Source organism: Chiloscyllium plagiosum, chromosome 45 (assembly GCF_004010195.1).
Source record: "Chiloscyllium plagiosum isolate BGI_BamShark_2017 chromosome 45, ASM401019v2, whole genome shotgun sequence".
NCBI lineage: Eukaryota > Metazoa > Chordata > Chondrichthyes > Orectolobiformes > Hemiscylliidae > Chiloscyllium > Chiloscyllium plagiosum.
The window spans coordinates 7,510,466-7,538,406 of record NC_057754.1 but is presented as its reverse complement, the minus strand read 5'-3'; the positions used below and the strand labels follow the sequence as shown (position 1 = coordinate 7,538,406).

Sequence of the window (27,941 nt, the reverse complement as noted above, 5' to 3'; positions counted from 1 at the left end):
ACCTTCCCCACTTGGCTCCTCCCATTTCACCTTGCCCACTTGTGCCATCCGTGTAATGTGTCTCTTACATACAATTAACCTCATCTCTCCTCCTCAGCTTTGAACACTTGTCCTGCACTCTCTAACTTTACCCTCTTTTCCTTTATCCAACCTCTTTCTAACGTTCCAATTCCAACCTTGTTTGTGGCCCCAGTGACAGAGCCTTGAGTTACACCGTTCAGCATGGTTGCCACCATTTTTCCTTGATATATCTCTCCCAAATTCCAGATCATTCTGTAGATTCATCCCAAGCTGGTCACCCACCTCTCTTAGCTGTGCCTCTCTTCCCTGTTCAGGTATCTCAAAACCAGTTGGTTCAATATGAGCCATGGGGACTTTTGGCTGTGCACTTGACAATATTGAATGGTTGAGCAGCCTCAAAGGGCTGAATGGCCTATTCCTTCTCATATGTTTCTAATGGAAATATTTTAAACAATCAGCTGATAGAGGTTCTCATCAATGGATATGTAATTAAGCACACAGCGTAGCTACTTGCCAGCTCTCTGTCCACAGATACATCAGTGCTTTTCAACAGTGTGCAGCGCTCAGTTCAGGCTAACAAATCCAAATTCTTGGAGCAAGAACTCACCAGATGAGTTGACGTGCATCTTCAAACCCAATGGGCTGTGCAGGGATGGGTGATAAACCTTTGACATCAGATTCAGCCTGTCTGAAGGTATAATCTGTAAACAGGTAACATGAGACTTGTTTATGGCTGACCTCCTGAGCTTCACTGGGCCATCAAGGGTTCTATCAAACAGACCCGTGACCAACTGTCACATATATGCACTGAAATAAATCCACAGGGTAAGCAGTGAACAAAACCACGTTGGGAGCCACCCCCCATCACCCCGACCAGATACCATGGGACCAGACCATAGGCAGAGACCTGTGCCAGGCTCCAGGTCCCGGCAGAGACCTGTGCCCAGGTCCCAAACAGAGATCTGGGACCAGACCCCAGGCAGAGACCCGAGGATAATGCCCTCTGTAGAGACTCTGCGATAATGTCCCAAGCAGAGACCATGGGATAAGGCCCTGGGCAGAGACCCTGGTATACGGCTCTGAACAGAGACCCTGGGATAATGACCTGACCGCAGATCCCAGAATAAGGACCAAGCAGAGAGCCTGGGATAAGCCCCAGAGAACTCTGGGATAATGCCCTGAGTAATGACTGTGGGACAAGGATCCGAGCAGGTACCTCAGGATAAGGGTGGCCCCGTGGCACAGTGGTCAGCACTGCTGCCTTACAGCGCCAGGGACGTTGTTTTGATTCCACCGTCGGGTGACTGCCTGTGTGGGATTTGCACATTCTCCCCGTGTCTGTGTGGGCTTCCTCCAGGTGCTCTGGTTTCCAATGAAGTGCGGGCTAGGTGGATTAGCAATGGGAAATGCAGGGTTACAGGGATAGGGTAGAGGGGTGGGTCTGGTTGGGATGCTCTCCACAGGGTCGGTGTGGACTCAATGGGACAAATGGCCTGCTTCCATACCATAGGGATTCTCTGATTCTATGTACACTCTGATCAGGGACCTTGGGACAAGGACTAGGTTTGGGAGCCCATGCTGGGTATTGAACAGAAGTGCTGGTACTCGATAAGGCTGATGACCTTTTGGATCACTCCTAACACAAGGCCCTCGGGGAAATAGTGGTGACCATACCTTTGGCAGGGTAATAAGGTGTCAGCTGGTCACCAAAATTGAGCTTGTAGGAGCCGCGCTCAACGCCAGAGGGGGGCAGGTACCAGGAATGAGGGTAGGTTTCATTTTTGTCGCTGGTCTTTCCGTCGTTTATATCAGCAGGATCGGTGTAAACGATGACTCCAGTCACCCCAAACTTTGCACCATTTATACCCTGCCGAACAGAACAAAGACACCCTTCCAAAACACACTCCATTAAAACCTTTTCAATGACAAAATCCTTGGGCGGGTTGGGGGAGGCAAGGTGGGGTGTACGGATGGTGGTTTTGTGTCACAATCCAAGCTTCCAACTTCTCATCCTGCTTTGCTTTCTGCACATAACGGAGCTTAAGAGAATGTCTCAGAACCTGGGGTACTGGTAAGGAATGGTGGCTGATTCTGGGGCAGGAAAGGATGTTTGATTGTGGGAATTGGCTGGGTTGGCAGCCAGAGTGAAGCATTCCTGCGCTTACAGGTTCCCCCGCACGCTGTGCTGGAAAGGTTCAAACAGAGTTGCCACCTCCATTCAACTCCTTTCCATGGCCTGGGAAAACCGACCATCCAGGGATCAAACGGGAAGACAGATTAAACCTGAGGCCTGCAGAACCTATCATCATCTTGAAATTAACCCACCTCCTGGGAGCTGACTGGTTGCTGGCTCCCCACTATCCCTCCTTCATTTAAGTAGGGATTTTCACACCCAACCCCATCCCAACCTACTGGGGGTTAACCCTGCACCCACATATCCTTCAAACCCCCTCCGCTCTCCACTCAGCCCCTCTCCTTCAGGTAAGGGATTGACCTGGTTCCATGCATGTAGCCACTGACCTATCCAGCGACGGGCTGGTAAAGGGATGATCCTTCACCCTGCCTGGAGGATGGAGTGCTAGCATCCCAAGCTGGGAACAGACTTCAACAGCATCAATCACGGGGAGGACAGGAGTCAGGTCCGCTCAGAGATCTGGGTGAACCGGGTTGGTGGGGGGAACTGACTTATGGTCATGTATATTCGAATGTGCCATTTTAAAAATGCAAATTACAGCTCAGCTCTCTTGGGAGCTACTGATGTGGGTCACATCTGAAGCAAACCATGGAGAAATGATCGTTTAATCTATTGATGCATTAAAAATCTAGTTACCCAACTCCTCAATTGGAGACTAACTTTTCAATTCCCTAACTCCCCACTGAAGACATTCCCTCTCATCCTTAACTGTCCATTGAAGATCACCTTTCTAATCCCCAAACTTTTCCATTACCCAATTGGCCTGCATCCTGATTTAGCACACGCTCAGCTCACTGAATATTCCAGTTATTTATTTCTACGTGTAGCAAGTCCATTCTTAGTTCCACATGAATTTAACATTTCATTATTTAAAGGAGATGTTTTGTTCGTACCTAAACTTTGAATTTTTCCCTTTCACCATCCAGTGCAGTGGTGCATCTCCTGACCCTGGGATAGGTGCTACCTGACCTGTTGGCCTTGGCTCAGTGGGCATCTCTCTCTCACCCTTGGGTCGGAGGGTTGAAGGTTTGAGCCCCGCTCCTGAGTGAGCCAATCATGTGTGTGTGTGAGAGAGAGAGAGAGAGAGTCTGTGTGTGAATGAGAGAGAGACAGAGTGTGTGCGTGAGTGAGAGACAGTGTGTGTGTGAATGAGAGGTTAGAGAAATTGAGTGTGTGTGTGTGAGTGGGTGAAAGAGAGTGTGTGTGTGTTGGGAGAGAGAGAGTGTATGAGTGAGAGAGAAAGACAGAGCATGTGTGTGTGTGTGAGTGAGAGAGACAGTGTGAGTGAGAGATTAGAGAGATTGAGAGTGTGTGTGTGTGAGAGAGTGTGTGTGTGTGAAAGAGATAGAGATAGAGAGTGTGTGTGTGTGTGAGAGAGAGAGAAATTGATAGCCGTGTTTCCCACAGTGGACACAATTCAGAAGTATTCCATTGGCTGTCCAGTGCCTTCTGGCCATGAAAGGCACTACACAATTTCTGGCTAGTTCTGGGGTGAGGCCGACATTTGACAGGACTGGGAACCAGGCACACTGTGCCACTGCTGTCACTGGATTCTGCCAACCCTCCAGCCCCATCCCGGGCTCTGCCAAAGCCCATCAGAAAATGGCCAAGCATGTAGGATCTGTGGCTTGTAGCCACAGAGGCTCATTCACTGCTAAACACCCTGCCTCGGAGGCCCAACCTTCCCACTCCCACCACGCCCAAAAACCCCTGCTAATTAAGTCTAAGGGTCACACAATAACCCCACCTTACCTTGTTGCCCCGGCCAGTACCACCATATTTAACAATAGCGATTGTGTTTTTCAGGTCAATGGTTTGGTTCAAATGCTGGTAGTCATCCATTGTCCCATAGTTAGCATAGACTAGCCTGCCCTGTGTTGGAAGGTGAGAGAATCTGTTACCACATTATGACATTGCAATAACCTGTAATAGCTACCCCTTTCTCCACTGAAAGCTGCAAAGGAACAGGACCTTCATCTGGTTCACGAATGCATTATTGAGAAGAAAATCAGCAGTCCTTACTCTGTCTGACCTACATGTCACTCCCAGACCTGCAGCAATGTGGTTGACTCCTAACCTGGGCAATTAGGGGTGGCCCTAATTGCTGGCCCAGCCAGTGACACTAACATTCCATCGATGAATTTGCAAAAAAAACAGGGAAGGGTGAGAAGCAGTGCAACATGTAGTACCTGGAGAGTCAGCTGCTCCAGGCATCGGGGGATATCGTCACCACCACTGGATTACATGTGTATTCCACTGTCACAGGATCAGTGCTGAGGGAGTGACACACTGCCAGAGGGTCAGTACTGAGGGAGTGCCACACTGTTGGAGGGTCAGTACTGAGGGAGTGCCACACTGTCAGAGGGTTAGTACTGAGGGAGTGCCACATTGTCAGAGGGTCAGTATTGAGGGAGTGCCACGCTGTTGGAGGGTCAGTACTGAGGGAGTCCTGCACTGTTAGAGGGTCAGTACTGAGGGAGCGCTCCACTGTTTGAGGGTCAGTACTGAGGGAGTGCTGCACTGTTAGAGGGTCAGTACCGAGGGAATGCTGCACTGTCAGAGGGTCAGTACTGAGGGAGTGCTGCACTGTTAGAGGGTCAGTACTGAGGGAGCGCTACAATGTTGGAGGGTCAGTACTGAGGGAGCGCTGCAATGTTTGAGGGTCAGTACGGAGGGAGCGCTGCACTGTTGGAGGGTCTCTACTGAGGGAGTGCTGCACTATTTGAGGTTCAGTACTGAGGGTGTGCTGCACTGTTGAAGGGTCAGGACTGAAGGAGTGCTGCACTATTGGAGGGTCTCTACTGTGGAAGCGCTGCACTGCTTGAGGGTCAGTACTGAGGGTGTGCTGCACTGTTGGAGGGTCTGTACTGAGGGAGCGCCGCACTGTCGGAGAGTCAGTACTGAGGGAGTGCTGCACTGTTGGAGGGTTAGTACTGAGGGAGCACTAGACTATTTGAGGGTCAGTGCTGAGGGACCTCCACACTGTTTGAGGGTCAGTACTGAGGGAGTGTTCGACTATTTGAGGGTCAGTACTGACGGATTACTGCACTGTTGGAGGGTCAGTACTGAGGGTGCACTGCACTCTTTGAGGGTGAGTATTGATGGAGCACTGCTCTGTCAGAGGGTTAGTGCTAATGGAGTGTGCTCCACTGAAGGGTTATTACTGAGGAAGTGCTGCAACGTCAGAGGATTAGTCCTGAGGGGCTGTTGCACTGTCCGAGGGTCAGTGCTAAGGGGAAGTTATGAAAAGCTCTCTTTAGCCTCTCCGATGGATTTAAGGGATCCCATGGTCACTACTGGATGAAAAACATTGGGGAGAGTGATGGGAATTCTCCTCAGGTCCTGAGACCAATTGTTGTTAATAAACCACCATGGCAAAGACAGATTATCAGGATAATGTTGCTCTTTGTAGGACCTTACTATGGGCAGATTGCCTTCATTGATTGATAAATTTTATCAGTGTCTACAGTTCAATATGCACTTCATTGGAACGGGACGTCCTGAAGTCATGAGTATGGAAATGCATGTCTTTCTTCATTCCCCAGGTGGTCTGTGGTGAGGCTTGAGATTGATTTTAGCCTTGCTGACAGGTAAGATCCCACTCCTGAAAAGAGGGGACATGTTGCCAAGGCTTTTCACCTTGCCCTCACGCGGAAAAATGCAAGAATCCCGAATTGTTTGATCTTGGAGATCTTGCATCTGCCCTGCCGAGTGTGGGATGAGAAATGTCCGTGGCAACATGTTTCTCTGTCCCACAGTGTTCTGCCCATTTCCCATCGACAAACCTTGGGAGTTCCTGCTGGAGCGTAGGCTGCGAAGGGCTGCACCACGTCTGGGTCCAGCTGGTCCTTGGTGTAATTCTTCTCCTTCATCTGCGACTTGAAGAGTTCCGTCCCATTTGGCAAAACTGTAGGACCAGAAAGACTGGCGTGAACCCAGGGCTTTCCCTACATCATGTCACAATCAGCCAAATACTTTACAAACAGTAGTTACTGGTTTAAAAAAAACAGCCAATGGGCAACCAAATACTGGCAAAGATACAGAGGACGAGAGTGTGGTGCTGGAAAAGCACAGCAGGTCAGGCAGCATCCGAGGAGCAGGCGAATCGACGTTTCGGGCATAAGCTCTTCATCAGAAATGAGGCTTGTGGGTTGGGGCTAAGAGATAATGGGAGAGGGGAGTGGGGTTGGCGGGGAGGTAGCTGGGAAAGCGTTAGGTGGATGAAGGTGAGGGAGAAGGTGATAGGTCAGAGGGGGGCAGTGATGGACGGGCCCAGAGGGCAGTGCTGAGTTGGAGGCTTGGGACTGGGATAATGTTGGGGGGGAAGGGAAATGAGGAAGCTGTTGAAATCCACATTGATCCTGTTTGGTTGCAGGGTCCCAAGGCGGAATATGAGGCGTTCTTCCTCCAGGCGTCGGGTGGTAAGGGTTTGGCAGTGGAGGAGGCCCAGGACCTGCATGTCCTTGGCGGAGTGGGAGGGGGAGTTGAAGTGTTCAGCCACAGGGCAGTGGGGTTGGTGGGTGCGGGTGTTCTCTGAAACAATCCGCAAGAAGGCATCCTGTCTCCCTGATGTAAAGGAGACAACACCGGGTGCATCGGATGCAGTAGGTGACATTGGGAGAGGTGCAGGTAAATTTCTGATGGATGTGGAAGGATCCCTTGGGGCCTTGGACCGGGGTGAGGGGAGTGGTGTGGACACAGGTTTTGCACTTGCTGCTGTGGCAGGGGAAGGTGCCAGGAGTGGGGTGTGGGCTGGTGGGCGATATGGACCTGACGAGGGAGTCGCGGAAGGAATTGTCTTTTCGGAACGCTGATAGGGGTAGGGAGGGAAATATTTCTTTGGTGGTGGGGTCCATTTGGAGGTGGCGGAAGTGGCGGAGGATGATACAGAGGACCAAATTTATGGGGAAGGTATAGGGAATTGCAAAAGTGTGTAATTACAATAAGGTACTTTAACTGTCCTCGTACAGACCAGGATATTAAGAACGTAAAGGGCAGAGGGGGAGTGAGTTTCTGAAGTGTGCTCAGGAGAATTTTCTAGACCAGTATGTCAGTCTAAGGAGGAATTGCTGAATCGAGATCAGGTAATCACCACTACCCACACTCAGTCACAGCAATGAGTACCATCCACACTGCAGCAACTCAGTAAAGTTCCTCCAGCAGCTCTTTCCAAACCCACAGCCACTACCAAAGTCCTCTCTAAACTGCACAAACAATGGAGTTTTTGTAAGAAGATCTTGAAGCTGAAGAACTGCTCATGGGAATCAAGAAGCAAAGTAGTCCTGAACTTAGTGTTTCTACAAAAGCTTAAGGATGGGCTTTTAACCTATGGTTTAAACAAAGATTCAACATTTTACTGGGCATTTTATAATCAAAGGTTCAACATTTATTAGACAATAAGGCCCTGGCAATAGGATGATCTAGGCTAATCTTGGAATTGGATGTAAAAGATATGCAGACTGTTAACTTGCATTGGAGTGAGAACAGAGTTTGGCAAATCACTGAGAATTTAATGTCAACTTCCAAGTTGTTTGAGTTTGGATTGTGTTTACGAGCCAGTGCAAGCTCTGGCTTGGAAGCTTGCTTTTGCAAACTTACCACCAAAGTAGAGCTCATGTCTATGTGAATGTCTGATCATGTTCAGGTCCGAATTTAAGGAATGAAATCTCAGGAGTAAGAGAATGGATCTGTCCTGGGTAAACTGAACTCAAAGATCAGCAGGTAAACTGTAACGCAACGGGGCTGCCTTTAAAGAGGAGATGGCTCAGGTACAGTTCCATGACAGAGAAAGCTGGGTCACACAAAAACAGAACTCGTTCGGTGACAAAAGAGATGGAGAGCGAGATGAAGCAAAAGCCTACATGATGTGACACACATCAAGTTGATAATATAAATATAAACACGCTGAATGTAGGGAGAGTGGGGGAAAGGACAAAGGGAATCCAGGAGACAGAAAGAGTACAAGTAAAAACTGGCAACCGATAAAGAAGGAAATTCACAAACCTTCAATCTCTGTATAAATAGCATAAAGACAGAAAAGTGCTGATTGGGGTCAAAAGGGGATCTACACGTGGAGGCAGAGGTTTGGCTGAGACATGAAATGAGAACTTTGCATCTGACTTTGACAAGGAAGAAGACATTGCCCAAGTCTTAGTGAGAGAGAAAGTGGTCGAGACAATGAGTAGGTTAATACAGATAGAGAAGGAATTAGAGAGATCCATTGATTAGATCACTGAAACCAGACAAATTGTCTCTGAGAATGCTGAAGCACTGACTACAACCATCTAATCCTCCTCAGGGGTGGGGCCCACTGCCAGAGGAGTGGAGAATCCTGTTCAAAGAAAGTTGTAAGAATAATCCCTGAATCTACAGACCAGTCAGTTTAGATCCAGTCATGGAAAAGCTTTGAGTTGACAGAAATAATTCTCACTTGGATTGGTGCAAATCAATAAGGTAACATTAGTGCAGATTTGTTAAAGGAAAATCATCTTTCATCAATTGTGTGTTTTGTGAGGTAACAGCAATGGTTTGGGCCTATTGTGGCAATGTCCCTATCCCTAGGCCAGAAAATCTGGGGTCAGGGTTCCACCTGCCTCACACATGTATCATTAAACGTCTGAAAAGACTGATTAAAAATATCAACAGCAAAGATTAATGTAATGTGGATGACAGGGTGCATATGGGCTTCGGAAAGGCTGTAGAGAAAAGGCAGTGGATTGCAACTAACAAAGTTGTTCCTGCATAGAACAAGCATAGGTACAATGGGCTAAAAATAATTGTTGCAACAATTCCATGATTTTTACACATTTTAACAAAAATATCCTCAAACTCCCTCCCAAAGGGCACTGTGGGTCTACCTACACCACATGAACTGCAGCAATTCAAGAAGGCAGCTCATCACCACCATCTCATGGAGCAACTAGGGACAGACAATAAATGCTGGCCAGCCAGCGATGCCCATGTCCCATGAGTGAACCAAAACAAAGTGATACTTTCCTGGTAATGTGATAAAGAAGCCAATTGTACAGAATTTACATTGAGGGTTAAATGCTGAACAGGGCAAAGGGCACAATGCCCTAATTTCTCTTCTGATTGAATACTCCAATGGCAGCTTCTCGCCCCATCCTGTGATGACCATCACTCCACCTTTGGTGGCTGTGCCTCCAGCTGCACAGGGTGCTAATCTCTGGGATTCCCTCTCAAAACCTCTGTGCCTTTCTGCCTCACTCTACTCTTTTAAATAACTCTTTAGCCAGGCTTTTTTGGTCATTTGTCCAAATACCTCCTTCTATGGCTTACAGTGGTGTAAGGTTAATGTCAGTGAACCAATAATCATGGGGCCCAGGCAAATGCTTGTCAAAACCTGTCACAGCAACTACCAACTTCTAACTTGATTAATAAATCTGGAAATATAAAGTTATGGCCATGAAGCTAACCCATGCTGTCCCTGTTCTGGGAGTGTTTGAGGGGACAGTGTACAGAGAGCTTTACGCTGTATATAAGTCTGTGCTGTCCCTCCCCTGGGGAGTGTTTGAGGGGGACAGTGTAAAGAGAGCTTTACTCTGTATATAACCCCATGCTGACCCTGTCCCTGTGAATGTTTGATGGGGGACAGTGTAGAGGGAGCTGTACTCTGTATCTAACCCCATGCTATCCCTGTCCTGGGAGTGTTTGAGAGCTTTACTCTCTATGTAACCCCATACTGTCCCTGTATTGGGAGTGTAGAGAGTGCTTTTGAGTGTTTGATGGTGTAGAGAGAGCTTTACACTGAATCCAATTCGTGCAGAATTGCATGACTAGACAGTGCAGGGAAACCTTTACTATGCTGTCCCAGTCCTGGGAGTGTTTGATGGGGAAGATTGTAGAATGAGTTTTACTCTGTACTAACCCCGTGCTGTCCTTGTTCTGGGAGTATTTGATGGGGGACAGTGTAGAGAGAGTTTTACTCTGTATCTAACCCCATGCTGTCCTTGTCCTGGGAAGTGTTTGTTGGGGACAGTGTAGAGGGAGCTTTACTCTGTATCTAACCCTGTGCTGACCCTGTACTGGGGAGTATTTGACGGGGACAGTGTACACACAGCATTACACTGAATCCAATTCCTGTGGAATTGCATGACTAGACAGTGCAGGGAAACCTTTACTGAGTCCAATCTGTGCTGGGATATTTGATGTGATTGCTGAAGTGGGTGTTCTTACCTACAGTAACACTGTTAGGTTTGTCCTTCTGCGGAAAGGACAACCACACATTATACGTCACCTTCTTTGCTTCATCCAAACCTGTCTCTTTGTTCTGCCATCTGTCTAACATCAACTTGACCAGATCAATATCCCCTTTGGTTGTGGCCATATGTGGCTTTTCAGACAGTTCCCTATGACAGGAAAATTCAATACAGTATATGAGTGCCCGGAGCATCAAATCAAATACATACATGCAATAACTAAGTAGATATCTTGTCAGGTTATAGTCCATCCTGGTGTTGTGTGATTTTTGACTTTGTCCAACCCAGTCCAACATCAGCACCTCTACATCACAGATACCTGGTGGCATTGTGAGTCAGTGTATTTGCTGCTGTTTTCAGATCGCCAAATGATTCCCCAAGGAAGACAAGCAGGAGGCTGGAAGAACACAGCAAGCCAGACAGCATCAGGAGGTGGAGAAGTCAACGTTTTCAGTGTAACCCTTTTTCAGGACTGAAACCTTTATTCAGGTTACACCCGAAATGTTGGCCTCTCCTCCTCCTGATGCTGTCTGGCCTGCTGTGCTCTTCCAGCATCCTGCTTGTCTTCCTTGGATTCCAACATCTGCAGTTTATTTTGTCTCTAAGTGATTCCCCATATCACATAATGTAATTCCTTTCTCAGTAAGGGTCTGTATGTAACATGATCTGTCCTAAAGTGACAAAATCTAAATCACATAAATAGACCCATTGCAAGGGCAACTACAGGCTGATCACTTTAAACAGAGCATAGAACAGTACAGCACAGAAACAAGCCCTTTGACCCACCACGTCTGTGCTGACCATGATGCTACTCTCAATTAATCTCATCCACTTGCACATGATCCATATCCTGCTATTCTCTGCCTATTCACGTGTCTGTAAAATGCCTCTTAAACTTTGCTGTCGGATTTGCTTCTGCCACCTCCCCTGGCAGTGCACTCCAGGCACCAACTACCCTGTAAAACATTTTCCTTGCACATCTCCTTTGAACTTGCCTCCTCTCACCCTAAACCTAGGACCCCTGGTATTTGATATTTCCATCCTGGGAGAAAAATTCCAACCGTCTACCCTATCCATGCCTCTCATTATTTTATAAATTACTATCAGGTTGCTCACTCAGCCTCCAACAATCCAAGTTTGTCAAACCTCTCTCCTTATAGCAAATACTCTTCAATCCAGGTAACATCCTGGTAAACCTCTTCTGCACCCTCTCCAAAGCCTCCACATCCTTCTTATGATGCGGCAGCCAGAGCAGTGCACAGTACCCAAATGTGGCCTGACCAAAGTCTTATGTAGTTGCATCATGACTTGCCAACTTTTAAACTCAATACCCAAACCGATGAGGGCAAGCATGCTGTACAATATTTTTCCCATCTTATCCATTCATGTTGCCACTTTCAGGGAGCTACGGCCTTACACCCCAAAATCCCTCTGTATATCAATGGTCCTAAGGGCCCAGCCATTTACAATATACTTTCCTCTTGTATTTGACCTCCCAAAATGCATCACCTCACAATTGTCCAGATTAAACTCCATTTGCCTTTTCTCCATCCAACTTTCCAGCTCATCTATATCCTGCCACATCCATTGACATCCTTCCTCAATATCCATTGTGCCATCAATTATCATGTCATCTGCAAATTTGCTAATCAGACCATCAATATTTTCATCCAAATCATTTATATATATATATATATCACAAACAACAGAGGTCCCAGCACTGATCTTTCCGGAACATCAGTGGTCACAGACCTCATGTCAGGAAACAACTATCCTCTGCCTTCTACGGCCACGCCAATTTTGTATCCACTTGCCAACTCAGCACGGATTCCATGCGATTTGATTTTCTGGACCAGCCACCCTGTCAAATTCTTTAGTAAAGTCTGTGTAGAAAACATCCACCGCCTTACCCTAAACAATCATCTTTGTCAGTTCCTCAAAAACCTCAACTGGATTTTTGAGACAAGACCTCCCCTGTATTAAGGTAAAAACAATGACTGCAGTTGCTGGAAACCAGAGTCTAGATTAGAGTGGTGCTGGAAAAGCACAGCAGTTCAGGCAGCATCCGAGGAGCAGTAAACCACCCCCCCCCCACTCCCCTGCATTAAGCTGACTATCCCTAAAAGTGCCTATAATTTCCTGGATTATCCTTGCTGCCATTCTTGAACAAAGGAACAACCCTGGCTATTCTCCAGTCTTCTGTGATGCTACCTCTGGCTAAAGAGGATAAAAGATTTCTGTCAAGGCCCCTTGCCTCCTTCAGTAACCTGGCATAGATCCCTTCAGCCGCTGGGGACTTACCTACCTTAATCTTTTTCAAGATACCCAACACCTCCTTCTTCTTAATACTGATACACCTTAAAGAATAAACAAATCCCTCCCTAAACTTGTCATCCATGTCTTTCTCCTTAGTGAATACCGTTGTGAAGTGCTCAATAAGGGCCTCACCCATTCCTCTGGCTCCACACATAAATTCCATAAAATGTCTTGGGATTATCCTTAATCCTTATTTCCAAGGTCATTCCCTTGTCCTTTCTGGCCCTGCTAATTTCATTTTTAAGTTCTTTTCTGTTTTCTTCACACTCCTCAAGGGCCTTGTTTAATCTATGTTTCCTAAACCTTACATTACCTCACAGGAACATGCCGGTCCTAAACTCTGGTCAACTGGCTTTTAAACGACTCCCACATATCAGATGTGGATTTACATTCAAACAGCTGGCCCAATCCAATTTTTCCTAACACCGTTGTAAGAAGCCTTCCTTCAATTTAGTACTTTCATCTGAGGACCAGACTTACCCTCTTACGTAACTACGTTGGAACTTTAAAACTTGCAGAATTATGATCACTATTCCCAAAATTCTCTGCCCAAATATATGATTTAATATGTCTGCTTCCCTAGCTGGACTACCTATACATAGAATCATAAGAATTCCTACGATGTGGAAGCAGGCCATTCAGCCCACCAGGTCCACACTGACCTGAAGAGCATCCAACCCAGACCCACCTATTACCGTATTTATATAACCTTGCATTCCCATTGGCTAAGCTATCGAATTTACACATCCGTGGACACTATGAACAATTTAGCATGGTCAATCCATCTTAACAGTTTTCCTTCCATCCACAGCGCCAATTCTTTTTTTTTAAATTCTCTTATCTGTGTGAGTGTAAAAGGGAGTTTATATGCAGTTTTAATTGGTAGAGTTACATGCTGAAGGTTTCTAACTGTTCACCTTTAACTAGGCCTTATTTATATGGAATAAATAGTCGTTCTTGTTAAGTACAGACACCTGGTCCTTCCTTTACATCAGCTTGGGTCTAAAATCAGGTAAATTGGAGTAAATTTACTCACATTTTAGAATGTTTAACTTTTGTGGTGACATCAGGAACAGTGGGAGCTTGATTCCCAAGTGAGCTGACACTTTGCTAACTACTCATTCGATATGTCACCTATGCACTCCCCCCACTAGGTTTCCGTGTTCTTGAACACTCTTTAGAACTATGCCATTGAGTTGATACTGCCTCTTCACAATCCTTACTGCCTCACTTCATACTTCTCATAAAAGAGTGGAGCATAATGGTAATGACACTGGGTTAGTTATCCTGCACAAGGTGATACCACTTATGAAAAAACGGATAAAAGCAAATTACTGCAGATGCTGGAATCTGAAACCAAAAGAGAAAATGCTGGAAAATCTCAGCAGGTCTGGCAGCATCTGTAAGGAGAGAAAAGAGCTGACGTTTCGAGTCTAACTGACCCTTTGTCAAAGCTTCACTTATGAAAAGACTGTCTTATAGAGGAGAGGTTGAGCAGGTTGGGCCTATGCTTATTGGAATATAGAATAATGACCGGCAGCTTATTGAAACATAAAAGAGTTTATAGGGCTTGACAGGGTAGATGTAGAAAAGTCACTTCCCCTGTGGGAGAGTCTAGCACCCGAGGGTATAATCTCAGAATAATGCCACCCACTTAGGACAGAGGTAAAGAGGAATTTCTTTCAGAGCATAGGGAATTTTGCCTCAAGAACTTTTGAGGCTAGGTTGATAGGTATGTTCAAGGTTGAGAGACAAAGTTTTAGTCAGTAAGGGAATCAAGGGTTATGGGAAAAGGCAGGAAAGTTGAGGATTGTCAGACCAGCCATGATGGCATTGAATGACAGAGTAAACCCAATGGACTGACGGACAATCTTCTGCTCCCACGTCTGATGGTCTTACTTGTATGATTTCCTTTGGAAAGTTGCAATTGAATCTGCTTCAGCAGTCCTTCAGGCAGTGTTGTGCATCACACTCACTGCATGAGCTAACAATGGCACAGTGGCTCAGTGGTTAGCACTGCTGCCTCACAGCACCAGGGACCCAGGTTCGATTCCAGACTGTCTGTATGGAGTGTGCACATTCTGCATTGGTTTCCTCCAGATGCTCCGGTTTCCTCCCACAGATGTGCAGGTCAGGTGAATTGGCCATGCTAAATTGACCATGATGTTAGGTGCTTTAATCAGAGGGAAATGGGTCTGGGTGGGTTACTCTTCGGAGGGTCGGTGTGGACTTGCTGGGCCAAAGGACTTGTTTCCACACTGTAGGGAATTGAATCTAATCTAAACAACCAACTGTAAATCAAAACAGCCCTGAAGTGTGATAGAGACGGTTCAATGGAGGGATTCAAGAAGGCTTTGGATGACTACTTGGATAAAAATAATATACAAGGGTGTCGGAGAGAGCAGGAGACTGGTGCCAGGTAGTGGTTTCACTTAATGAGCTTGTGCAGACACGATGGGTCAAATGGGCTCCGTATGCACTGTAATAATTCTGTGAGTAGCCAAACCATATTGGCTTTTTTTTTTGCCAATAATCTCAAATCTGTGTCCCTCTGGTTATCCACCCTCCTTGGTCCCTGGCAATGATTTCTCCTCATTTACACTAGGAAGTTCTTCATGATTTCAAACACGGCTGTTAAATCTTCCCCTTAATCTCCTCTGTTCTAAAGAAAACAATACCAGGTTTTCCAGTCTCTCCACATTCCCTGAAAGTCGTCATCCCAGGTGAATATCTACTGCACCCTCGCCATGACCTTGACGTCCTCCCTAAGCTCTGGTGGCCAGAATTGAACACATCTCTAGTTTCAGCCATACCCATACCTCAAGTTGTCCTCGATCCGCTTGTTGTCAATCTCGCTCATGAAGTGCTGGATGAGGGACTCGTCAATGTCCCCAATGGAGTCATGCCCCTGTTCTGCGTTGCCATGCTTCAGGATGGCATAGTGGCCGATCAGGAGTCCGACGGCAAGGGCAACAGCTCCGGTGATTCCGGTGATCAAAGCGATGTGCCAGTTCTTCATCCTCAGCCTTGGCTCTCAGCAAAACAATAACCAGCTCAAATCCCCGAAGTAGCCTGCCCTCTGCTCATATGCAGATCTGGCAATCTTGTACCAATAGAAGGCTTCAATCTGATTAGCAATATCAGGCTAATATGTAACCTGCAGTTATCGATTAGCAACCACCTGAGATTTTTATACAGATAAAGTTCAACAACACAATCATGAAACTCCGATGCTCAGCAACCCGCATCAGACTTTGAACACCTTGACCCCAGTGGAGGGTAACATGTTATCGCCTCATGATAAAGAGATCCCAAGCCAGATGGTGAAACATGAAATTAGATACACATCCTCTTTCTTGAGTGTGAATTTCTTTATTTACAAAATGTACCATTACAATATGTCAACCTCCTAACTACTAACCCAGTGGTCTCTATGTATATATTGAAAGCACTCAATCAATCAATCAGCACTCTCTATTTCATATAGGAACATAGAAACGTAAGAATAGGAGTAGGCCATTCAGTCCCTTGAGTCTGTTCTACCATTCAGTGAGAGTATGGCTGATCTGTGGTCTAACTCCATGTACTTGCCTTTGACCTATATTCTTTAATTCCTTTGGTTAACAAAAAAAACCCATCTCAGATTTAAAACTAACAACTGATTGAGCACCAACTAGTTACAATATTTAAAAGATATTTGTTTCAGTACATAAATAAGAAACATTTGGAGGGATATGGGCCAAGCGCAGGCAGGTGTGACTATTTAAGTTTGGAATTATGGCCGGCATGGACTGGTTGAGCCGAAGGATCTGTTTCTATGCTGCATGACTCTATACCATTTGTGGAAAAGAGTTCCAAACATCTAACATCCCTTATGTTTACAAGTGTTTCCTAGCATCTCTCCTGAACAGTGTGGTCCTAATTTCTAGAATCACCAAACAGTGGGCATAGTTTATCTTTATTAACCCTGCCTTTTCCTGTTAGTACCTTGAAGACTTCAATGAGACTTACAAGCCCTGTGAATAGCCAATGCTATTTCACTGAGAGAATGAACTCACTGTCTGCCAGCTTGGAAAGTTGTGGCAGGCATCAGATTGTTCTTGTTCAACATGGATACATAGTGGGCAGTGTCACTAAATAATGATGGATATGGAATCTTCCCCAGCTCCCATGATAGGGGGAAAATAAAAGTTTAAATAATCTTCGGCAGGATTTGGAACAAGAACGCAGCTTTTGAAAAGGAGTTGAATTAATCCATCTGGAGGCCAGACATATTGACAGAACAAAGGAGAAAAGGGTTAAAACAAATGGTCATGCCCCAGAGTTAGAATTAGACAGGACAGGGAAATGATACCACTGCCATGTACTCTTTTCCCAAGAAAAGACTGGATAGAACATAGAACATAGAAGAATACAGCGCAGTACAGGCCCTTTGGCCCTCGATGTTGCGCCGATCCAAGCCCACCTAACCTACACTAGCCCACTATCCTCCATATGCCTATCCAATGCCCGCTTAAATGCCCATAATGAGGGAGAGTCCACCACTGCTACTGGCAGGGCATTCCATGAACTCACGACTCGCTGAGTAAAGAACCTACCCCTAACATCTGTCCTATACCTACCACCCCTTATGCACCCGTTCCAGTGCCTCCACATCCTTCCTATAGTATGGCGACCAAAACTGCACACAATACTCCAGATGCGGCCGCACCAGAGTCTTATACAACTGCAACATGATCTCAGGACTCCGGAACTCAATTCCTCTACCAATAAAAGCCAGTACGCCATATGCCTTCTTCACCGCACTATTTACCTGGGTGGCAACTTTCAAAGATCTGTGTACATGGACACCAAGATCCCTCTGCTCATCCACACTACCAAGTATCCGACCATTAGCCCAGTACCCCATCTCAGGATGTGTCATCCTGAGACATTAAGCCATTGTACTGGGGCAATAAGCAGATAAGATTTACCTGTCAGTAAACACTACATGTCCCTTCAAAACAAGACTAAAGACATTGTAGTTGGTTATCTGTTTAGCTCTCTCCCTTCCTGTATATATGTCCTGGTGTTAATTTATTATTAATGTCCTAGCTGGAATTTGACTACGAACAGATAAATGGAATCATAGTATCATAGCTGATTTGTACATTCAAATAATGTAGTACGTATGCAAAATATTTGGTGACAGCTTGAGCAGATCCATTTTTCCCGTGGGAAGAGTGTATCTCCCGTCAAATGCATGAACATCGCTGAAGCTTTCAAATGTCTCCATCTGGTTTTTGTGGCAAACAAAATAAACCACCCCTTCCACCACCCCCGAAAGTCAACTCACGCCCACAAGTCCTAGGTCAGGTCTGATGGAATAGTCATCACTAACCTTGCTGGGGGAGACTTGGAGAAACTCAACCCTGTCTGAGGCAGCGCAGTTGCCATGATCAGTGGCACTGCTATTGGATTCCATATCCAATGCACCAGTCCCAACCCCATCATTGATGCAGCATGGCTAAAGTGGGTAGCATCTACATGGTGCCCCAGGATAATCAATTGAGGCTTCCTGTAGCTTCCGTTGCAGAGGACAAGAGCACCAACAGCATAGGGACACCATCACATCCCACTTTGCTTCCCAAGACATGTACCATCCTAATTTGGACAAATATTAGCCATTACTCCAACAGTGCTGGGTCAAATCCTGGAACTCCAGCTCTCTGGGAACATCTTCATGACATGGAGCACAGCAGTTCGGTGGAAGACTCACCACTCCTCACCTTCTCAAGGGTAACTAGGGATGAGCAATGACTGTGGCCGGAAGACAGTTTAAAATGAACTTGTGGAGGCTGCCCTGAACATCTGTGACAATACACAAGTTTGGCTTCTGTACTGTTTTGGATGATGGGCAGTGCCTGGTGAACTGAATACCATAGATTTGGAGGAGCCAGTGTTGGACTGAGGTGGCCAAAGTTAAAAATCACACAACACCAGGTTATGGTCCAACAGGTGTATTTGGAAGCACTAGCTTTTGACGTGATGAGAGCAAGCCTTTTGGCCCTTCAAGCCTTCTCCGCCACTCTATACGATCATGGCTGATCATCCAACTCAGTAGCCCATTCCCACTCTGCCTTCATATACTTTCATTCATTTAAGTCCTCACAACACCGTTTTTAAAAATCTATTTCAGCAGAAGGTCTAATCATTATACATTTGCTGAACAATCTGACTGGACTTAACACAATGTTTAATGGGGTAGGGGTGTGCCGTAGGCATTGAGAGACATGGGGGAGGACAAATGGATTGGAGTGGATGGAGGAATGGAAAGAGGGTGGGGGGCTCATGAAGAAGGCATGGGGTTAAGAAGAGGAGAAGAAATGAAATGGATATGGCATGAGAGGAATGGAATGGGAGATTAATAAATACCTTGGCAGTAAGTATTCCAATTGCACTGTCAGTCAAAATCATGAGGGATCACGACAGAGTGGATTGGGCAAAACTGCGCCTACTCAAGAAGGGATCAAGAATGAGAGGGCACAGATTTAAGGTAATTTGCCTGTTACACACCATTGGATTAATGCACTGAAAATCAAGCCCCACTATTTCAGAGTCATCACAAAAGTTAAAGATTTTTTAAAATGTGCAAAATTTCTCAATTTACCAGACTTTTAGATCCAGGCTGAAGGAAATCACAGACCAGGTTTCCGTACTTAATAAGAATTCCTTTATATTACAAATAAATAGACTCTCGCTACAGGTAAACAATTATGAAACTGTCAGCATAGTTAAAACTACTAGATAAATACTAATTCAATACTAGTTAAAACTCTCCCCCTTACAAACAGACACACACACAGCCAGACACAGTTAGAAAACACAACATGGGTGTTATGGGAGGAGGGAAAGAGTGAGACACCAGTTCAGTGGTTTCTGTCCACAAATCTACTGAGATGGTTCTTGTGCTGATCAGAACACTGCTTCTTGATCTTCTTTCTGTTGAGGCTTTTCACTTGTTTAAGGTCACACTTATAAAAGTCTGTGACTTATTTAGATGTCACGGCTTATAGCAATTGCCGAAGGAAAAATAAAACTGGTTTTGTTTTGGTTTAAATTGCTTTATTTTCTTATAGCACAGAAAAATAGCTCTTAAGACTGCGGAGGACCGATAGCTTCTCCCTATCCTGTTCACAATGTCAAGCTGTTTAGCTATCTGGGAGCCAAGTACATAGATGTGTTACATTTCCACACAGTGTGTTTAACTTCTTAGTTCAAGCAAAAGAACTGAGAGTTGATCTTATAAACAATAATATTGATTTATTGAACACAATTAATATTAGAACAATAAAGTATACTATAAACTCATGATAAACACTACAAACGATCTTATACTTTACCTAACCCTGTATGATCATTTACAACCACACCAGAACTTGGCCAGGCTCTGTGTGGTGGTGTCGTCTTCTTCCTCCGATGGTCTTGGAGGTGTCTTCTCTTTCAGTGGTTATTCTTGAGTTACTGCGCTGAACGGGGCTTTGCAGCCATCCTTCCAAGTCTTTGCATCCATTTGGGTGGGGGGGCCTTGAGGAGCTGTCAATGGATTGATTAGGTTCGATTATCCTGATCAGACCGACCGAACCAGGTGTTGGCATATTGATGGCAGGGTGGCCCTTAGGTGTCCATTATTGTAGGTGCTGGGTGCACATAGCCTCCTCCAAAAGAAGGTGCTTTCCAACAAGCACCAAGTCTGGAGAGATCTGGAGAGGAATGCAGTGGTGTTTGTCGAGGTTCGTCCCGAGCAGTGCCATGACGCGGGACTCCGTGCTCTACGGCCTGTTCCCCGGGACGCACACCGAGACGAACATCAACTGTGCCTGGAGGATCATCAACTCAGTGAAGGACGCTCTCTGGGCGGTCCGAAACCTGTTGATCTTCCAGCTGAAGGAGTTGACCCCGAATGACTGTTGCAGACTGGCACATTCCAAGGTCCAGGACTACATGTTGAGGGACGCGCTGAAGCTTGGGGCAGCTGCCGCCAAGGTGTGGTGGGGAAAGACCATCATGTAACATCTGCCTGCCTAAGAAGAACAGGGGGCCCACACAGTCTTTTGGGCTCTGCTGACGCCTCAGCAAAATATATGGACAAGGTAAAAACAATGACTGAAGATGCTGGAAATCAGATTCTGGATCAGTGGTGCTGGAAGAGCACAGCAATTCAGGCAGCATCCGACGAGCAGCAAAATCGACATTTCGGGCAAAAGCCCTTCATCAGGAATAAAACATATGATTGATAAACATACAGACCTGTATATACAAATGATAAATTCTGATCTCTGTATGCAAATGTTTACATATGTATGGCATGACCAACTGTATAGACCATCAAATTATTTTATGAATAAAGTATATTTTTTGAAATAAAAAAAAGATGCTAGGCTCCTCGGTGTCTACAGAATGACTTGCTGCTCCCAAAGGCGACATTTCACTGTCTCATTCAAGCCCAATGTCAGGTGTGTATTGCAGGGTCTGCAGCTGTCAGGTTTGCAAGCCTGTCTGGATTCTGCAGCATGTGGATTAGCACAGTCACTTTGGTCAAGGCTGGGTTCTATTTCCCAGCATGCTTTAATCATTGTCCATCTTTTGTAACTCCATGGTAAGTTTCTTATCGTCCACCATTAGTTCACTATTTCGGGTGGCCCGTCTGGAATGCCAGAATGCCTTTGTCACCAATAACTGGTCACTAGTCTAAAATCCAATCAGTTTCTTGCCCCTTCTTTATTTGTATACACCCATTAGCTCTACCTCTTCACTTGAAACACTACTCAAAACCAGCATCAGTTTAAAAAGCACTTACAAAGAGTGTCAGGTTACACGCTCTTCAAAAGGTGCAGCAATCACTCAACAATCCTTGTTTCATTTCTAAAGCTTATTTTTGCATTTCGGTCCACAATCAAAAACAAGTCAAAATAAAAAGACCATGATCTTGGCAGGTAAAAGAAGCAAAATTGAATAGCGAGTGTGTATGATCTGGAATGCACTGCCTTAGCATATGTTGGAGGCAACTTTGATTGAGGTAACCAGAAGGGAATTTGACTGTTAATGAAAAGGAAAAACACACAGGGTTGTGGAGAGAATGACACTGAGTAAATTGCTCCTTTGTGCAGACATACTGACCTGAATGGCCTTCTCCTGTGCTGTCACTGTCAATGATACTGCAAAACGTTTTTGTGGCAATAATTAGCTGGAGGGGATCCCACACAGGCAAGCTAACAGAGCACTTGGTAAACAAACAGAAATAACTGCTCACTTTTTACTGACTTGGATGAAGATGGCACCTGTGTAACATGATTAAAGAGTTTTGCCCTGCCTCTAGTGTCTAAGCATTTCCATTGTATTCAAGATGAATACGTCTTTCAGATTGCAGGTTGCATCGGATGATGGCTCAGTATTTTAGGAATGTAATCCCACCATCATTTCCTCGTAAACTGATATTTTCTGTATTCTACCTTCAGTCCTTGGTCAATTTTACTGTCCTTTCAAATTGCAGCTTCTGAGACCCAATTGTGATTTGATCTTCAAACTAACAAATTTATCTTTTAGCCCCATTATAACCTCTGGTAATACAAGCATTTCCTGGGACTAAAATGCTTGGTAGAAAACCCAATTAAGCCCTCTTCAAAATAATCCACAGTTTCACTTTGGAATTAAAGGCACAAAGAAAATATAGGCTTTTCCCCTCAGTGTAAGAGTCAGCCACAACAAAATTTTAAATTATTTATATTTTTCATCACTTTTGCAAGTTGCTTAGTCTTCATGCTGTACAGCTTTATTGATCTCTACCCATTTAGATTAGATTCCCTACAGTATGGAAACAGGCCCTTCAGCCCAACATGTCCACACCGACCCTCCAAACAGTAACCCATCCAGACCCGTTCACTACCCTATATTTATTCCTGACTAATACACCTAACACTACGGGCAATTTAGCATGGTCAATTCACCTAACCTGCACATCTTTGGACTGTGGGAGGAAACCCACGCAGACACAGGGAGAATGTACAAACTTCACACAGTCGAACCCGTGTCCCTGGCGCTGTGAGGCAGCAGTGCTAACCACTGAGCCACTTGCCGCCCTATAACTTTGTACTATTATTATTTAGGAGAAAGTGAGGACTGCAGATGCTGGAGATCAGAGCTGAAAATGTGTTGCTGGAAAAGCGCTTTTCCAGCAACACATTTTCAACTATTATTATTTAGCTGGCCCTTTAATCTCATTTCCTTATCCTTTTAATGTGATTTCTACTATATCCCTCCCACCTTGTTACTATTTTAATGTTGTACTTGCAATCCTAATTACCCATTCCACCAGGACCCTTGGTCCCAGCCTGACCTGTTGTCATAGCTGAATCCTTAGGATAATACTGCCATGTGTCCCATGAAACTGGAATTTCTCCATCCCACATCTTTTGACCTTTATAACTTGTATCAATTAGAAACATGATTAGAATCCCTACAGTGTGGAAACAGACCCTTCGGCCCAACAAGTAGAGTAACCCATCCAGACCCATTCCTTGGTATGTCTTGAGTACTAATCTCAAGACTGGCGCCTGCTCTTCAAATTAGCTTTCCTTCCTGGTGATCTCCATGTGCTCCTTTCCCTAATATTTCCTGTGTTGTTGGTTCTAACATGGAGCAGAGGTTGGGCATCCCCCCCAGATTCCTGCTCAAGAGTTACACCCTGACATTACACCCTTCATGACTCTTGATCCAGCCTCATTAGGTCCAGGCATGACAAGAGGGAACCTCCAGTGGCGAACTGCTCTGGAAACCATAGGGATTAGGAGCAGAAGTAGACTGTTTGAACCACCAATGTTAAGCATCCAAAGTCACATGTTCCTCCAAAGCATGTTACACTTACCACATGGCATGGTATATCTCCAATGACTCATTTCATTTGTTCCAAAACATTATTATGTGAAAAGGTCTATCAGTATTAAAGCTGTGTACAAACCATCAATACTTTCCATTGGCTTCCCCAGAAGATATATTCTGTACACCAGCCAACTACCTCTTTATTCAAAGATCATTTCTGCACATTATCTTTGACTTCATTCATTGGGTCATACAGCTCGGAAACAAACCCTTCAATCCAACCTGTCCATGCTGACCAGATTTCTCAAACTAAACTGTGCTTGGTCCATATCCCTCTAAACATTTTGAATCCATATACCTGTCCAAATGTCTTTTAAATGTTGTGATCATGATAGGGTGGCACGGTGGCTCAGTGGTTAGCACTGCTGCCTCACAGCGCCAGAGACCTGGGTTTGATCACAGCCTTTGGCAACTGTGTGGCGTTTGCATGCTCTCCCTGTATCTGCATGGGTTTCTCCGGGTGCTCCGGTTTCCCACAATCCAAAGATGTGAGGGTGAGGGTGAAATGGCCATGCTAAATTGCCCCATAGTGTTCAAGGATGTGTAGGTGAGGTGCATTAGTCAGGGGTAAAAAGAGGTTGGGGAATGGGTCTGGATGGGTTACGCTACGTTTTGGACCGAAGGGCCTGTTTTCACAGTGTAGGGATTCTAATTCTATCCGCCTCCACTACTTCCATATATGCACCACCCTCTATGTGAAAAAGTTGCCTTTCATGTACCTTTTAAAATCATTCCCCTCTTACCTTAAAACCTTTACTGTGCAGGACTTGTCCTCTGGTCAGACGGTGTGAAATAGCTCCTTGGGGTTGTTATTGTCTGCTCATTTAAGAATCCTGAAATGTATAAATGAACAACCTCTCAACCTTTTCTTTCCTAGTGAGAATATGCTTAAGTCTACATCTTTGCCCTTCAAAATTGAATCCCTTCATCACCATAATCATTTCTACTCTAGGGATGTGGTGGCGCACTGGTAAGGTTACTGAACTGGTTATGCAGAGGCTCAGGTTGATGCTGTCTGGTTATGGCCTCAAATCCCACTATGGTGAATTTGATTTCAATACAATTAGGGGCAGCACACTGGCTCAGCAGTTAGCACAGCTGCCTCACAGCACCAGGGACCTGGGTTCAATTCCTGCATTGGGTGACTGCCTGTGTGGAGTTTGCATGTTCTCCCCGTGTCCGCACGAGTTTCCCCTGGGTGGTCGGGTTTCCCCCCACAATCCAAAGATGTGCTGGCCAGGTGAATTGGCTATGCTAAATTGCCGATAGTGTTAGGTGTGTTAGTCAGGGGTAAATATAGGGTAGGGGAATGGGGCTGGATGGGTCACTCTTCGGAGGGTCAGTGTGGATTTGCTGGGCTGAAAGGCCTGTTTCCATACTGTAGGGAATCTAATCTAATTCTTGCCCTCTGCTCTATCTCTTTCTATTGCTGCAATATCATTTCTTTACACACTGTTCTGATGGCACAATGTTCTATGAGTCATGATTCACAGAGAGGCACTATTGCAGCTCAACCTTGATCCTTCAATGTAATTTCACATCACTGTCACTGAGCGTTATGGCAACAAGCTTAAATATATTGTCAGTATCTCTCATTTCTCAGCAAGGTTATTTTCTTTACTCTTATGTAATACATGCTCTGGATTTTGGTTTTGTCTATGCAGAATTCCTTTGTTTCTCTAAGATCAGATCATCCATGGTCTTATTGAATGGCAGAGTAGACTTGAGGACCTACTATAACTCCAATTCGAACATAATTTCCAAGTATCTTCAAATCTCTCTCCACCATACCACTCCCTTCCGCGTTCTATCAATCAACCAATTATAGATTTGTTATTAGGTATTTCAAATCATCCCAGCCACTTACCACAGCTCTCCCAAGGATGGTGAAATAGTGATGCCCCCACACCTAGGCTAGAGGGCCTGTGTTTAAGTTCCATTTATTCCAGAGGTGTGTCACAAGTTGGCTAAAAATACCTACCAAGTCCATGAGGCATACTTTCACACCTCTTCTTCTACATGAAGTTAGCCTCTTACCATTTCACTTTGATTTGGATGCCCAATACCTTATCTTGAAAGAAGGCTTCCCATACATTCACCCACAATGGGAATCAAACTCATTGCCCCATAACTTCCTGAACAACCCTCAGGATAAATATGGCAACTGCAGTGCCTACGTCGACTGCAATCCAGGATGAGGTTGACAGTCCCTATCCAAACTGTCTGCTATTTGCCAAGTCTCCCACTTACTAATATGAAAAGTCAGCATCAATAGCAAGTAGAGTCATTTTCATTATTCAGTAATTGCAGATTTGCCCATGTATGATTGTGATATAGTCTATTTCAGTATATTCCAGAGAAGTGAGCATTGAAAATGGTGCCAGTATGAGGCACAGAGGTGGTAACCTCAATTCTAGTGGGTATGAAGACTCCATGGTGTAAATTCCAGTGTAAAAAAACTCCATGGAAACGGCTCCAACATTCATCGTTTTAACACCATTTTCTTAGTGTATTTAATACTACTTAAAAAGTCACAAGTTTTGAAATTGGGTTTTATTTGCATTTCGTGGAAGCCCCTGCTGTGATTTCTTTGAAAGAGGAAATTGAATGTTTTATTGTGAGTAACAGATTTTTTTTTAATTAACAAGGCTTCCTTAAACTACATGATTGGTAATAATTGGTTCCTTTGGTGCAAACTCTTGCTGCAGCTGTCTGAATAGTGACTACCTTACAGAGGTTCTTGCTTTAGCTGGTTGAATTGAAGGAAAGCGCGCCAAGAACAAGCTGAGACTGGGAGGAAAGTGCGCTAAGAACAAGCCGAGATGCAGAAGAAAGCGTGCTAAGAACAAGCCAAGATCAGGAGGAAAGCGCGCTAAGAACAAACCGAGATCGAGAGGAAAGCGCGCTAAGAACAAGCCGAGATCAGGAGGAAAGCGCGCTAAGAACAAGCCGAGATCAGGAGGAAAGCGCGCTAAGAACAAGCCAAGATCGGGAGGAAAGCGCGCTAAGAACAAGCCGAGATCAGGAGGAAAGCGCGCTAAGAGCAAGCCAACACTGGGAGGAAAGTGCGCCAAGAACAAATTGAGATTGGGAAGGAAGCCTTTTTAAGAACAAGCTATGTCTTTCATCTCTCTAACATCTGAAAAGTAAACCTTCTCACCGAGCGCAAGGTAAAATCTTTTTGTTTGTTTTGACAGAATATCTCAAGGTGGTATTTCCTGAGGAAGTTGTGATGGTAAAACTTCAAAAGACCACCATGTGTGATTAGTTACTTGACCACAGGTGCCCAAACAGCACAGCTCTGGAACATAAGCGCCAAGTTCTGGAACATTTCACTTTCTTATTTTGCCTCCTACAATAATTTTTTTCATCAAACCTTTTTTTTTGAAAAGCTAACCTCTAATGTGAAATCCATCTTCCCCCTTAAGAGCATGCGTTTATTTTTGTGTATGTTTTGGGAATATTTCAAGGGACAAACTTTGCTGATAATTATTAAATCTTCATTAACTTTTTTTTTACAATAAACCAATAATTGTGGTTATTCAAGAATCTGGTTGAGAGATCTCATTTAAACTTGATAAAGATACGGCAATGATCATCTTGGCAGCTGGAAAGGTTAATTTTAATTTATGTTGTGACTCAGTGTAAGGGACAAGAGCAACAGTCATTCCTCCAGCCTCGCTTCCAGCCAGGGGCTGAGGGAAGATGGGTAAGACTGCATTGTGTAGAAAGTGATATTTAAAAGACAGCAGCTATTTGAAGAACACAGATCATAGAATCAGTGTCGTGGTTCTGTTCACCGAACTGGGAATTTGTGTTGCAGACGTTTCGTCCCCTGTCTAGGTGACATCCTCAGTGTGTGGGAGCCTCCTGTGAAGTGCTTCTGAGATGTTCCCTCTGGCATTTATAGTGGTTTGTCTCTGCCGCTTCTGGGTGTCAGTTCCAGCTGTCCACTGCACTGGCTCAAGGTGTTCGCTCATCACCACTTCCCCAAGTGACAATGTGGGATGGATCACAAATGCGAAAGTTGGAGTAAAAGAAAATGCAGCATCCTTAATGGCCATTGTATCTCACTGATGTCCACAAATGATTTATTAAATGTTATTAATTTTCCCTCCCACTCATGGCCAGTGGGCTATTAGGCACTGGGAACCAGTGTGGCTCTGTTTTCCTCGAGACAGGGACCAACCAGTGAACAGCCATGAAAGATTTGGAGTTGGCAACCCAACTTGCAATCAACATTGGAAGTAATGAAGAGTATGACAACAAACAGG

At 45.0% G+C, this 27,941-nt stretch overlaps 1 protein-coding gene across 1 annotated transcript in view; it reads right to left on the bottom strand.

The window, feature by feature from the left end:
* The window catches only part of naaladl1 (N-acetylated alpha-linked acidic dipeptidase like 1), a 47,503-nt gene extending 31,665 nt beyond the window's left edge, over positions 1–15,838 (bottom strand). Inside the window, exons 1-7 of the mRNA XM_043683015.1 lie at positions 15,570–15,838; positions 10,412–10,584; positions 6,001–6,122; positions 3,968–4,087; positions 1,696–1,888; positions 629–722; positions 177–388 (exon numbers count right to left, since the gene is read on the bottom strand). Of these exons, the coding sequence (XP_043538950.1) occupies positions 177–388; positions 629–722; positions 1,696–1,888; positions 3,968–4,087; positions 6,001–6,122; positions 10,412–10,584; positions 15,570–15,769 (1,114 nt within the window). The 5' untranslated portion in view covers positions 15,770–15,838. The remainder of the gene's footprint in view (positions 1–176; positions 389–628; positions 723–1,695; positions 1,889–3,967; positions 4,088–6,000; positions 6,123–10,411; positions 10,585–15,569) is intronic.
* Positions 15,839–27,941: the final 12,103 nt, after the last annotated feature.